Source organism: Neophocaena asiaeorientalis, unplaced genomic scaffold (assembly GCF_003031525.2).
Source record: "Neophocaena asiaeorientalis asiaeorientalis breed wild unplaced genomic scaffold, Neophocaena_asiaeorientalis_V1.1 scaffold993, whole genome shotgun sequence".
In the NCBI taxonomy this organism is placed as follows: Eukaryota; Metazoa; Chordata; class Mammalia; order Artiodactyla; family Phocoenidae; genus Neophocaena; species Neophocaena asiaeorientalis.
In genome coordinates, this window is record NW_020173041.1 from 342,539 (window position 1) to 357,805 (window position 15,267).

Genomic DNA, 15,267 nt, shown 5'->3' on the forward strand with positions numbered 1-15,267 from the left:
GTTCTCCCGGGGAAGTTGTCCCTGGATCCCGGGACCCTGGCAGTGGCGGTCTGCACAGGCTCCCTGGAAAGGGGGTGTGGATAGTGACCTGTGCTCGCACACAGGCTTCTTGGTGGCAGCAGCAGCGGCCTTAGGGTCTCATGCCCGTCTCTGGGGTCCGCGCTGTTAGCCGCGGCTTGCACCCATCTCTGGAGCTCCTTTAAGCGGCGCTCTTAATCCCCTCTCCTCACGCACCAGGAAACGAAGAGGGAAGAAAAAGTCTCTTGCCTCTTTGGCAGGTCCAGACTTTTCCCCGGACTCCCTCCCGGCTAGCCGTGGTGCACTAAGCCCCTGCAGGCTGTGTTCATGCCGCCAACCCCAGTCCTCTCCCTGCGCTCCGACCGAAGCCCGAGACTCAGCTCCCAGCCCTGCCCGCCCTGGCGGGTGAGCAGACAACCCTCTCAGGCTGGTGAGTGCCGGTCAGCACCGATCCTCTGTGCGGGGATCTCTCCCCGCTTTGCCCTCCGCACCCCTGTTGCTGTCATCTCCTCTACGGCTCCGAAGCTTTCCCCCTCCGCCACCCGCAGTCTCCACCCGTGAAGGGGCTTCCCAGTGTGTGGAAACCTTTCCTCCTTCACAGCTCCCTCCCACTGGTGCAGGTCCCGTCCCTGTCCTTTTGTCTCTGTTTATTCTTTTTTCTTTTGCCCTACCCAGGTACGTGGGGACTTTCTTGCCTGGGAGGTCTGAGGTCTTCTGCCAGCGTTCAGTAGGTGTTCTGTAAGAGTTGTTCTACATGTAGATGTATTTCTGGTGTATCTGTGGGGAGGAAGTTGATCTCCGTGTCTTACTCTTCCGCCATTTAGTTTTTCTTTTAGTCGGGGTTTGCTTGTAATGATTCCTATAAGTCCCTGTTTGTCTTTGCTTTTATATTTCACCTTCATTTCTTAAGGATATTTTCACTAAATATAGAATTCTAGGTTCACGTTATTGTCTTTTAGCACTTTAAAGATTTCGTTCCATTGTACTCTGTTTCTTTGAGGAATCAGCTGAAAGTTTTAGTGTTGGTCTCTTGAAGGTCATATCCTCTGGCTACTTCAAAATCCTTCTTTTTATCTTCAGGTCTCAGCATATGTTTGTATACGGCTTTATGTGTATTTATCTTGCCTGGGGAATCATAGCGCTTCTTGAATTTGTAGCGTGATATCTTTCAACAGTTTTGAAAAAGTTTTATCATCTATCTCTCTTTCCTTTTCTTTTGGGTCTCCAATTACAAATATGTTGGACCTTCTTACCTTACCCCATATTTCTCTTAGATTCTTTTCTGTATTTTCTAAACCTTTGTCTCTCTGTGCTTTGGTCTAGATATTTACTTCTGATCTCCCTTCCAGTTCCCTAACTCAGCTGTGTCTAATACGATGTAAAACTCATCAACTGAATTTAATACAGTCCTAGAATTTCGATCTTTAAATTTCCATTTCTTTGCTAAGATTATCACTCATCTCAATGAATTCCTTGAACGTGTAGATGATGGTTATTTTAAAGTCTGATAACTCTAATATCAGGATTTCTTATTGGCCTGCTTCTAATGTCAGTTGTTTCTTTTGGTTTTCAGTCATTCTGTTTTGAATGCCTGATATTTTTTAAATAGAAAACTAAAAAGTGTAGAAGAAAAAGCAATGAGTAGATAAGCACATCTCAAAAAGTTTTTCTAGTAAAATATTTACTGACATCCTTCACTTATGCATAACTTCAGCTAACCTAGTTGCATTATTTTAAAATGATAACTCAAAGTCCAAAGCTGCAGTTTTACAATTCCAAGTTTAGAGTTTAACAGGAACTTTCTGGTTCCTGTGAGTAGGCCCTTCCTTTCACGAGGGGGAAAACAAAAAGTAAAACCTTAACTAGTATAAGAAGTCGGCTAACATTGGTCTGTGAAAGAATACTCTCCTGGATACTAGCCATTAAAATTGTAATACCCTGCTTATATTCAAAATGGGCTGCTCATGAGAATGAGAACAAAATAAAGCTTTAAAAGAGGTACTTTTGTGTAAGAGAACCTTTGGCTGCAATTCTTTGACCTTTTTTGCATCTTGAATTTTTTATCACAGATACAGAAGACATACTAAATGCTTTCTTATAACACAATAACATTAAAGACCTTCATTTTTTGTAAAGATCATTTCCAAAGGAATTCACACTACTCTTACAAGGAACCTTGTTAGTATATTTTCTGCTTGAATATCACTTTTTTCCAATCAATACTAAAGTAACTAAATATATTACTAAAGTAACTGTAAAGTAAAAAGAGCTCACTCTATAAATCATCCCACCTCTGACAACTTCTGCCTCCACTGTCCAACCCACAACCTGTTATTTTATTGACTAAAAAATTGTGCTTTGCTATTTGTGACAGAATAACGCCTTTTAGCGACTGTATATTTAGAACAAAACTTTCCTTTTAGCAAGTGACAGTGTCATTCAGTGCTCAACTGTCATGTGCTACTAAGAGTGAGGCTAAGATATACCCATGGTTATTTACATTTAATAAGATGTGATATCTAATGGTGGTATATTTGAGATTGAGCTTTTGAACCCCTGCTGAAATCGCCAAGTTTGTAGCAGGAGGAGCTAAAATTCTGACATTTTATTTTCATAAGCTCAACAGAGTCGATTCAAATTTCTAGATGGGAAGAACAAGTATACAAGTACTTTATGGAAAGGTAGAGAAGGGAATGGGGACATCTGTAATCTTGATTTTCGAGGGGAGGAGGAGGCGAGATCCCTTTCAGGTGTCAGAAACAGCAGGGATTATAAAAAGTTCTGGCAACAATGACTCATTTGTATAATGCAAATTATCAGGAAGGGGCAAGCATAGGAAAGAGTTAATTCAAATTGGGAATAACTATCTGAAAATGGTAAATATGTAACAACTCATTTCTTAGAGGACTCTTCAGCCCAACCCATGAGATTATAGGGAACGTGACTACGTGCTTTGTTAGCCAGATGTTTTAGTATGACAACTCCTGCAAGTGGAGAAAGGCCTTGAGTTTGACATCCATGCACAAGAGCTTACCCACAGCATTGTAGAGAGGCTCTCCAGTTAACTTGTCCCAGACTACAGTGGTTTCCCTCTGGTTACTGACACCAATAGCTTTAAAGAGAAAGTTAAACAGAAAGGATTAAAAAAAAAGCAGAAATCTGAGGAAAGTTCTCACTTTTTTTTTTTTTACAGGCACAACTAAACATAAAAATTTGAAGAAAAACATTTGGAACGTCTGTGGTGGTATTGAGTTGATTTTCTTTGACTGGCCCAGGAAAAGCGAACCACCAATGTCAACTACTTCTTTTTCTTTCTACAGACTTCTTCCTGCTTCACTACCAGCACACCATAACATGGACCCAGATCAATAGCCAAATAAAAGACTCGCAGGTTGCCTTATAAATAGGGAATGCAATAACTTCCCAAATTTACGATACCCAATTTATCATGCTGAGGAGACCAACAATAACCTCATTCGTTTATTTACTAACTGCCACAAGAAATTTCCCTCCGTGTGTGTGTGTGCACACATGCCTGTATTTTGAGAAAATAGTCCTTCATTTTGAGATAAAATCCTTCATGCTGGGCAAACTCATATTATGCTTAGTTAGAAATTCAGTTTTCTTCATGTATTTTAATAATATGTTACAAGACGTAGAATTTGAGGGACTCCCCTGGTGGCAGAGTGGCTAAGACTCCACGCTCCCCATGCTGGGGATCTGGGTTCGATCCCTGGTCAGGGAACTAGATCCCACATGCATGCCACAGCTAAGAGTTCGCATGCCACAACTATGGAGCCCATGTGCCACAACTAAGGAGCTGGTGAGCCACAACTAAGGAGACTGTGAGCCGCAACTAAGACCCAGCGCAACCAAAAAAACAAACAAACAAAAGACATAGAGTTTGAATCAGGCATAAGTACAGTATGTGATGGCAATTACATTATACTAACCTATATACAACTCAAGGGCTATAGTTACAGTAAGTTACTATAAGTAAAACACTATTCCATACCATCTTACTCAGTTCGGCTTGATTCAGCTAAATTGGAGGTTCTCAGACTTGGTTGTACATTAGAATCAACTGCAGAGCTTTTAAAAAATACCGGTGCCCAGGCCCTGACCCAAATCTTCTGATTTAACTAACCTGGGGTAGCATCTGAGCATTGGTATTTTTTCTTAATACTCCCCAGGTGATTCTCCTGTGCAGAGTTGCACACACTGGGCTAAAGGATGGAGCTTTTCCACAATTTAAGATTAGGACAGACCTTAAAGGCTATATAATCAACCCACCTTATGCTCAAATCTCTGGAATTGCCTGTTACGTGACCATTCAGACAGCACTTCTAGTGACAAGATACTCACTACCTCTCTCCAGGCAAACAAATCTCTACTGTTCAGCTTTGCTATTTAAAAAGAATTCGTTTCTTCATCGCTTCCACCTATAGATCTTTGTTACATTCTTTGGAGATACAAAGAATAAGGTGAATCCTTCTTCCACATGTCAGTCTTTCACACTTGAAGCAGCTATTCTGTCCCTCCAGGCTTCTCTTCCCCTGTCTAAGCTAAACAGCCCAATTTCCTTCCACTGCCCCACCTCCATAGGGCACGGTTTAAAGTCCCTTCACCACCTCTCCTAGGAACATGCAACTAACTGTCCAAATTACTCAAGCTGTACACCCAGAATAAGACATACTAGGAATGTTCTGACCAACAGAGAGCTGAAGGGGACCAGCAGCTCCCTTGTTCTAAATAATCTTTATCCAATGCAAATATACTTACTTTATTTAACACCTTTTCTAGAGGTATAAAGATGAATGAGATTCTACTACCAGGAAACCTAGAGGCATAGGATAAAAGGATGAGATTTGAGGGTGTTTTTTAAAAAATAGAAGGCCAAAAGGTCTGTAGGAATAAAGGAAGAGAAAGGAGAATGTGGGGGGAAAGGGGTCTGGAAATGAATGGGACACGGTCCTGATTGTTGTAGTGACAGGAGGGGATGGGATTAATACACAGGTGGAGGGAGGAGCCTCAGTAGGACGGAAGGCTATTGTTTCCCTTGTGATGGAGGGAAGGGGGCAGGACATCCAGACATTAAGTACTGGGACAGGAAGTTGAGGAATTTAGACCCCAGAGCCTCAACTTTCTCTGTGAAGTAGAGCACAAGGTTATCTGTGAAAACAGGGACTGTGAAGCTTGGGCGCTATTCAGTAGAGCTCAGGCTCTGAAGCCAGACTGCTGGGCTTCAAATTCCAACTCTTCTGCTTCCTAGCAGCATGATCCTGGGTCTCAGTTTTATCTTCTGTAAAATGGAGATGATAAACGTTCCCATCTTACAGGGTTACAAAAAGGAAAACCTAAGTTAATGCATATTAAAACAGTGGCGGGGACATAGTAACCACTCCATAAATGTCACTTATTGCTGCCATTCATTGTCATCATTGTTACACAGACACTGGAGTACCAGTTGCCAAGAATGGGACTGAGCTAAGTGGGACACATAAAGGAATTCTGCAGCAGCACTGTGGGCACAGCAGAGGCCAGAGACCTCGGCGGGACCTTGGCAACGGTTGTTAAGGTGGAGTATTGTGAATGTGATATGTGACAACTTTACAATGAGGGCTCACAATGAATTCATGGTCTACTAAACTCTCCTATTCTTCCCCACTGCATTAATTTCCCATTAACTAGCTGGCTGCTTCCTTAGTTGCAATCCTGGAGTTTCTTTTTTTTATACATAAATTTATTTATTTCATTTATTTATTTTTGGCTGCGTTGGGTCTTCGCTGCTGCCCGCAGGCTTTCTCTAGTTGCGGCGAGCAGGGGTTACTCTTCGTTCAGGTGTGCGGGCTTCTCATTGTGGTGGCTTCTCTTGTTGCGGAGCACGGGCTCTAGGCGCACGGGCTTCAGTAGTTCTGGCACGTGGGCTCAGTAGTTGTGGCTCGCGGGCTTAGTTGCTCCGCGCCATGTGGGATCTTCCCAGACCAGGACTCGAACCCGTGTCCCCTGCATTGGCAGGTGGATTCTTAACCCCTGCGCCACCGGGGAAGTCCCAAGCCTGGAGTTTCTATTCTATGCCCTTCACGCTACCTTTCTTTATTGGCTCATTCTAACTGGTATTCAGAACATTATCTAGAGCTATTTCGATCTGATTCATTAGTCACGGGTTTCACTCTAACCGCTTCTTCTTTCCCCTCTATCTTAATTTGGTTCCTTCATGCCAAGCAAAATTGCTTTTCTTGCAAACAATCGAAGTCCAGTGAACCAGCTTCTCAGGATTCTCTTCCGGCCACAAACAAGTCTAGTACCGGTTTCTCCCGACACAGGCCTTATGCATTGCCTCTGAACTTCTGAACTTCTAATTGTGCTAATTTCTTGGCATTTTTACCCTAAAATCCTCTATGTTTTTCTATGTTTCTTAAAGAAAACTTTTCTGACTGCTAATCCCAGCACATGTGCTTCTCTTAATAGTTCCTAATTTTAATTCCTTCTTTTTCAGAATAACATGTTTAGGTTTTACAATCCTCCACCCTAGTTCACCTACCATAAGAGCAAATGAATGTGACGTGCAAGTCTTTTAGCTAGAGATACTAAAATCACTGGACAATATAAAACCTAACACATTACTCTCGTATCTAGCAGGTCCATGCTTCATCCATATATTCTTTTTCAGGGGATTTTTTTTCCCTCAAAACTGAGTGTCACTAGTACAATTAACTAGTTAAATGCTATATTCAAAATCGGGTTAAATTTTGCTTAATATTGCCTGTGAAAAGTTATAATCGCAGTTAAGAAAAATTTACTTCGAAAAAAGCCTTTGGAAATACTCCAGAATGTTATCATTGTTGCCTTGGTGGAATTATAGATGACATGCACCCTTATTTAAAAATAAAATTATAATTTCTAATTGGAACACATTTCTGGAGAAAACAACAACAACAACCCAATAAACGCACATAGCAAAACAACATGAGCCCCAGAGGAAGGCTCTGGGGCTACTAAAAGCGCCATTGGGAAGAGGTAGAAAGCTTCCATGTCTGGCAGACGTGTGCCTGTGGCAAGTTATACCACTTGCAAGGGAGATATGGCCATTGCTGGGAAGCCCTTTAGGACAAAGAGTGCCTTTCTGAGAGGCCGAGCCTCAGAGGCGAAGGAAAGGTGGGTGGATGTGTTGGCTAGGGCGAGGCAGCGGGTGTGCGGGCTTCCCTGTCCTCTAAGGGTGTGAGAACTACTATCTAACCTAATCGCTGAGGACTTGATGTTCTCAACTTTGTAACAGTGTATGTTGTATTTTGCTTGGATCTCATGAGGGAGGATGAATGAGACTATGTGGTATTGTATCTCTTTATAGTTTGTATTTCCTTCAGTCCAGTGACAGGCAAACAGAGCGGCCCAGCTCTCTAAGCCAAGATGGAAAGAAGCAGCCTATTTACTTGTCTTGGGCTCAAGTGAGCTGTTAAACTGGAAAGTGAACTTTAATTATGGAGACATTGTTTATAGGGACCTGAAATCAACAAACTTTGGCAGATGAGGACAACTAAAACCAATGAAACTGGAGTTTGCCAAAGAAATACAGCCAGCTATGATGAACTCAATGATTACCAGGTAAGATGATAAATGAATCACCCTTTAGCTGGAAAAAACTCATTTCTTTGCCACTTTGGAACCAAAAACTCAAGTGGTTTTTGAGGTTATTATCAGTGTGGCTCAGGAAAGAAAGCACTGGACCAGGAGACAGGGCAGTTGTGCTTTCACGTTATACCACCACTAAATAGCTACACGACCTGCAAAGGGTCCCTGTTCTCTCATTTGCAGCTAGGTCTAAGTGATGGAAGATCCTTTACAGCATTAGGGTTCTGTGACCTAGAGCTCTATATAGGCAAGCAAAAGCTTGGCCCTTGACAGTGGCCAATTCAATAAATTACCTGGGAAAAAATTTTTTTAACACAACTGGCCTGGTATGGAGGGGCTTGTGGAACGTTCTCTTCCTTGGCCATAGGCTGGTAGTTGTTGAGAAGGAAGTGCTGGGTCACTTTGGTTCAGGTATGGGTTTCACACTGGCCAGACACAGAGGAGCATAGAGCAGAGAGCTGTGTGCTCAGTATTCTTACAGACAGTGCAAGTGGAAGACAAGTGACCTGCACTGGGGTTATGTGTCATCTTCACGACCACCACAAAAACAAGAGAAAAAAGAATGCCACCTGAGTGGGTCTAGAAGGCCAACATGCCGCAGCCTACCTCACCTGAAAGGGAGGTAGAATGAGGTCAAAATCATGGCCAATGGCTCTGGAATCTACATCGTGAACATGGCATTCCGCCACCTAGATTATTTACATCACTGGTAATGGATATTTCGACAACAGAGTGTGCTACTGAATGACTCGCGGGCTTAGTTGCTCCGCGCCATGTGGGATCTTCCCAGACCAGGACTCGAACCCGTGTCCCCTGCATTGGCAGGTGGATTCTTAACCCCTGCGCCACCGGGGAAGTCCCAAGCCTGGAGTTTCTATTCTATGCCCTTCACGCTACCTTTCTTTATTGGCTCATTCTAACTGGTATTCAGAACATTATCTAGAGCTATTTCGATCTGATTCATTAGTCACGGGTTTCACTCTAACCGCTTCTTCTTTCCCCTCTATCTTAATTTGGTTCCTTCATGCCAAGCAAAATTGCTTTTCTTGCAAACAATCGAAGTCCAGTGAACCAGCTTCTCAGGATTCTCTTCCGGCCACAAACAAGTCTAGTACCGGTTTCTCCCGACACAGGCCTTATGCATTGCCTCTGAACTTCTGAACTTCTAATTGTGCTAATTTCTTGGCATTTTTACCCTAAAATCCTCTATGTTTTTCTATGTTTCTTAAAGAAAACTTTTCTGACTGCTAATCCCAGCACATGTGCTTCTCTTAATAGTTCCTAATTTTAATTCCTTCTTTTTCAGAATAACATGTTTAGGTTTTACAATCCTCCACCCTAGTTCACCTACCATAAGAGCAAATGAATGTGACGTGCAAGTCTTTTAGCTAGAGATACTAAAATCACTGGACAATATAAAACCTAACACATTACTCTCGTATCTAGCAGGTCCATGCTTCATCCATATATTCTTTTTCAGGGGATTTTTTTTCCCTCAAAACTGAGTGTCACTAGTACAATTAACTAGTTAAATGCTATATTCAAAATCGGGTTAAATTTTGCTTAATATTGCCTGTGAAAAGTTATAATCGCAGTTAAGAAAAATTTACTTCGAAAAAAGCCTTTGGAAATACTCCAGAATGTTATCATTGTTGCCTTGGTGGAATTATAGATGACATGCACCCTTATTTAAAAATAAAATTATAATTTCTAATTGGAACACATTTCTGGAGAAAACAACAACAACAACCCAATAAACGCACATAGCAAAACAACATGAGCCCCAGAGGAAGGCTCTGGGGCTACTAAAAGCGCCATTGGGAAGAGGTAGAAAGCTTCCATGTCTGGCAGACGTGTGCCTGTGGCAAGTTATACCACTTGCAAGGGAGATATGGCCATTGCTGGGAAGCCCTTTAGGACAAAGAGTGCCTTTCTGAGAGGCCGAGCCTCAGAGGCGAAGGAAAGGTGGGTGGATGTGTTGGCTAGGGCGAGGCAGCGGGTGTGCGGGCTTCCCTGTCCTCTAAGGGTGTGAGAACTACTATCTAACCTAATCGCTGAGGACTTGATGTTCTCAACTTTGTAACAGTGTATGTTGTATTTTGCTTGGATCTCATGAGGGAGGATGAATGAGACTATGTGGTATTGTATCTCTTTATAGTTTGTATTTCCTTCAGTCCAGTGACAGGCAAACAGAGCGGCCCAGCTCTCTAAGCCAAGATGGAAAGAAGCAGCCTATTTACTTGTCTTGGGCTCAAGTGAGCTGTTAAACTGGAAAGTGAACTTTAATTATGGAGACATTGTTTATAGGGACCTGAAATCAACAAACTTTGGCAGATGAGGACAACTAAAACCAATGAAACTGGAGTTTGCCAAAGAAATACAGCCAGCTATGATGAACTCAATGATTACCAGGTAAGATGATAAATGAATCACCCTTTAGCTGGAAAAAACTCATTTCTTTGCCACTTTGGAACCAAAAACTCAAGTGGTTTTTGAGGTTATTATCAGTGTGGCTCAGGAAAGAAAGCACTGGACCAGGAGACAGGGCAGTTGTGCTTTCACGTTATACCACCACTAAATAGCTACACGACCTGCAAAGGGTCCCTGTTCTCTCATTTGCAGCTAGGTCTAAGTGATGGAAGATCCTTTACAGCATTAGGGTTCTGTGACCTAGAGCTCTATATAGGCAAGCAAAAGCTTGGCCCTTGACAGTGGCCAATTCAATAAATTACCTGGGAAAAAATTTTTTTAACACAACTGGCCTGGTATGGAGGGGCTTGTGGAACGTTCTCTTCCTTGGCCATAGGCTGGTAGTTGTTGAGAAGGAAGTGCTGGGTCACTTTGGTTCAGGTATGGGTTTCACACTGGCCAGACACAGAGGAGCATAGAGCAGAGAGCTGTGTGCTCAGTATTCTTACAGACAGTGCAAGTGGAAGACAAGTGACCTGCACTGGGGTTATGTGTCATCTTCACGACCACCACAAAAACAAGAGAAAAAAGAATGCCACCTGAGTGGGTCTAGAAGGCCAACATGCCGCAGCCTACCTCACCTGAAAGGGAGGTAGAATGAGGTCAAAATCATGGCCAATGGCTCTGGAATCTACATCGTGAACATGGCATTCCGCCACCTAGATTATTTACATCACTGGTAATGGATATTTCGACAACAGAGTGTGCTACTGAATGCCTCTTACATGTTTCCACTGTTTAGACCATGAAAGCTGTGAGGACAGTTCAAGGAAACTGACCAACAATCACTTTGACAGAGGACTCATCTAAAACTTGGTGAATGCAACTGTAAAAGAAGTTTGAAGTACTTCACTTAGATGTAGGGATAAAATGAAGGTAGGATATTAAAAAACTGTTAACAAAGTATCAAATCGTACATGGGTATTTCTTGTAAAAATCTGCAGTAACGGAAATGTCACTGTTACATTTTTCCATTAATCTGTGATTGGATTAACATGTTTCCCCCATTGGACAGCGGCACGACCCTATTTGTGCTCCACTGTTTCCCTAGCACACCTAGCACATCGTAGGCACTCCGAGTTTGCTGAATGACTGGTTTTGATTATACTTAGCCTATTTTAAAGTGAGTTTTATTTATACAAATAAGGGGAAGTCTGAAAAAAAATCAATGTTTCAACTCAGGAGTGCTGGTAAATTTCAGAGCCAAGATGACATGAATTAAGGAACCACCACCACCAACTGATGGTTCCCCGTATCTAGAGTCAAACTACCTAAGAAAGAAAAAAAAAGTAGTCCTTGAATGGTGAGCTTGAAAAATTTAAACTCTAAGGAGATGGCAATTACCGCATTATGCTTCCACCCTTTACACTAGTAGCATATCAATTTTAGATGACTGGGTTATTTTTTTTCTCCCTTACGAATGATGCAAAGCCAAACTCAGGTAGATATTCTATTAAAACTACTAGGAATTATAAGGGAGATACTTGTAATAACCTAACACTCTCAGACAATTATTTAAGGGAGATTTCAAAAGTGAAGTGCTTTGATTTCAAACAACCTCCCCCCTCCCCAAGCTGTTCCTTATTCTAGTCTTTCTCTCCCCAGTAAAGGGTATCCCTATCCATCCAGGAGCTCCAGCAAAAACCCCAAGCCTCACCTGTGACCCATCTCTTTCCCCCACCCCACTACTCTCTCTGCTACCCTGACATCCAATCCATCAGCAAGCTCTGGCCCTTTCTCCCCACCTCCACTGCTACCACTGTCAATCAAGTCATCGTCCTCTCTCTCAGGACTTCCACGGCGGCCTCCACACTGGTCTCCTTGTGTCCACACTTACACCTTTACTGTTCACTCTCCACAGTGTTCCGTACAGCAGTCAGGAAGTTGTTTTTAAACTGCAAGTCAGATCCTGTCATCCCCTATGGCCTTGCTTAAAGTCTTCTCATGGCTCCGTGTGATACTAAGAATAACATCCAAACTCCTAACTGTAGCCGACAAGGCCCCGTCCACTTCTCAGGTTTCAGTTCCTTCTGAAACCCCTTACCCACCCAACCTCACCTGTCACCCTTCTTCCACTGTATTTTTGACATGCTGGCCTTCTTTCTGATCCAGGAATGGGCCAAAATTATTCCCACCTCAGGCCCTTTGCACGTGTTGCTTTCTTTTCCTCTAACATTTTCCCCCCAGATGTTTGCATGGCTGGCCCCTTTTGGCCTTTGACACCGCAGCAAAAGTGTCACCTCTTCAGACAGGACTTCTCTGGCCTTCCAATCTAAAGGAAGCCTCTCTGTGCACACTCTAGCATATCACTGCGCTTTACTTCTTTCTGTATGGAACTTATCTGCATCTGAAATTAGCTGGTACTTATCTACTTTTACTGTTGGTCTCACTCCCACCAAAATAAAAGCTTCATGAGAACAGGGACCTAATCTTCCTGTTTATTGTTGTATCCTCAGTTCTCAAAGAAATGCTTGCCACTGCATGGGCACTCAAGTATGTGCTGGATGAATGAAGTTAATTGAGATAATCACATACAGAGTAAAATATGAAAAATACCTTTTATGTTGGAAATATCAATATTGAGCTGTCCAAGTTTCTCACACGTTTTCTCTATACACTCGTAGACAGAATGCAGAATTTCCTTAGGGTCCTGCTCCACCCATCTTCAAACAAAAGAATGTATTTGGTTAGTCCACAAGAGAGCAAGACACATATAATTTATTTCTCTAGAGATGTTCACTTATGAGGGAGTGGCTGCACAAATCGAAGAAAAACAGATAAGCAGAGCATATCCAATATTCTAAAGGAATGACTTAAAGAAGAGCCTATTTACTTTACATTTTTATTATTCTTCATATAGTAATTAATTATTTGAAAGGAGGTAAGTAATACCAGGCCACAAACAGCAAATATTCTACCTATTTTAAAATTAGTTTTCAAATCCAGTAAGAAACTGGTTCCCCAATTCTTTATATTCTGTGGGTGTGATGAATTCTGATATACTATCTTTATGTTTCACTAGTCATTAGTCAGTTTTAAACAGACTAGATATAGATATTATTCTTTTGATACACTGATTTACTTACTTATATATCTGTGTATTTACTTATTTATGAAGCAAAACAAATTCTAAGAAGTCAAATAAGTATACTAATCTCTTTTGTCATTTTATTTCCTAAAATGTTTTGTTAGAATTTAGGGGAAAAATGTACATTCCTTCCAATAACTATTTCATGTAGACAAGTGATTGGTCCCAGTTTTCAGACCCAATCCCAGTGCAATTGTGGTTAAGGTACAAGGACCTCAGAAGGATGAATGGCTCATAATAAATGAAAAGGAAGAATACCTGGGAGAAACAAATGGCATACTTTTTCTATGCAAAAGTAGAAATGACACAAGTTAAAAGAATCCTACGCTAGAATCTGGAAGTAGCAAGGGAATTCCAAATGCCTTTCTTCTCTGCCTTCCTCAGGTCTGCCTGGCTTTCCTGAGCTTTGAGTTCTGCCTCTAAATGCTCTTTTTCCAAAACCCAATCTCCTTCCACATATTTCTAATTTTTGTCCCTCCCAGTCTAGCTATTCTCTCTCTAAATTGCCCTGGGATCAGGCCTGTGGACAGTCATTCTAATGCTGCTAACATATCAATAGCTTTTATTATTAAACAAAGGAATTCTCTAAAACATAGGAGAAAATTTTTAACGGAAAATTTGGTAACACACTGTTTTCCCTCTCTTTCTTAAATTGAAGTAAATTTTATGATGAAATGAACAGATTGAAAGTGCACAGTTTGTTGAGTTTTAACAAATGTATATACTAATCTAACCAACACCCCAGTCAAGATATAGAATATTTCCATTGCTCCAGAAAAGTTCTTTCATGCCTCTTTCAAGTCAATCACACACTCCACAGGCAACTACTTTTCGGATTTCCATCATCCTAATTAGTTTAGCCTCTTCTTGAATTTCACATAGAGCCATGCGGGATGTATTCTTTTGTGGCCAGTTTTTTTCACTCTCCAGGATATCAAAGAGATTCAACCATGTCATTGCATGTATCAGGTCACTTTTGAAAAACTGTCAAACAGTATTTCATTGCTATCGTTCTACTGATGGCAGACATTTGAGGGGTTTCCAGTTTGGGCTAGTATGAACAAAGCTACTATAAACGTTCATGTAGATAAGTCTTCCTATAGGCATATGCTTTCATTTCTCTTGGATAAATTCCTAAGAGTGGAATGTTGCAGATATATGATTAATTTTATAAGAAACTGCCACACAGTTTTTCAAAGTGGTTGTATTATGAATATCAAATTTTAAATAAAATACTGTATAATATATGTATATGTACTATATAATACATATATATAAGTAGTAATATCACAATTACTATATATGAACATTATTCCCCAAAAGGATGATTTTAGTATTAGATGATAAGATATATGAATGTTTTTTAAAAACATATCTTTATTTAAGGAAAAAACCCTTACATGCAAATCAGCAAAGCAGCAGTTTGGCAATGATGGAGACACAGGACTAAATGATTTCAAAGTCAACGTGGAATTTCTGATATCTAATACTCCTTTGCTTTATTACTTTATTATCGCTTCCTTTTGTCACTGAATTCCTAAGCCATCAATCATCCACATGTTTTTGCTGAGCTACCAAGTTACTGCTTCTTTTTTTGACTAATACCTATCCCTCACGTCTTCTCAGGAGGGTGTTTGGTTAAGTTTACTTTACAAAAGCACAGGGCAGGTGGGGTGAGATGGACTAATAAACATGATGTACATTTACATATTAAATTAGGAAACATACCCTTCTCTTGGAAACTCTTGTTTTATTTCCACTTGATGATGACTAAGTAGTTCGGCTGTTTTTGAATTGAAAACCTGAAAAATATATTGCGATATTAGGGTAAAAATGCAGGTAGAGAGCAAAGATGTTTAAAAGTTATTCAGTGGGCTTCCCTGGTGGCACAGTGGTTGAGAGTCCGCCTGCCGATGCGGGGGACACGGGTTCGTGCCCCGGTCCGGTAAGATCCCACATGCCGCGGAGCGGCTGGGCCTGTGAGCCATGGCCGCTGGGCCTGCGCGTCCGGAGCCTGTGCTTCCGCAACGGGAGAGGCCACAACAGTGAGAGGCCCGCGT

At 41.5% G+C, this 15,267-nt stretch overlaps 1 protein-coding gene across 8 annotated transcripts in view; it reads right to left on the minus strand.

Annotated features, from left to right (window-relative positions):
* GK (glycerol kinase) overlaps positions 1 to 15,267 on the minus strand; it is a 73,894-nt gene that overhangs the window by 46,960 nt on the left and 11,667 nt on the right. For all 8 annotated transcript variants that reach the window (XM_024742829.1, XM_024742825.1, XM_024742823.1 and 5 more), the window contains exons 2-4: positions 14,936 to 15,009; positions 12,676 to 12,782; positions 3,053 to 3,130 (exon numbers count right to left, since the gene is read on the minus strand). In XM_024742829.1, coding sequence (XP_024598597.1) covers positions 3,053 to 3,130; positions 12,676 to 12,782; positions 14,936 to 15,009 — 259 coding nt within the window. The remainder of the gene's footprint in view (positions 1 to 3,052; positions 3,131 to 12,675; positions 12,783 to 14,935; positions 15,010 to 15,267) is intronic.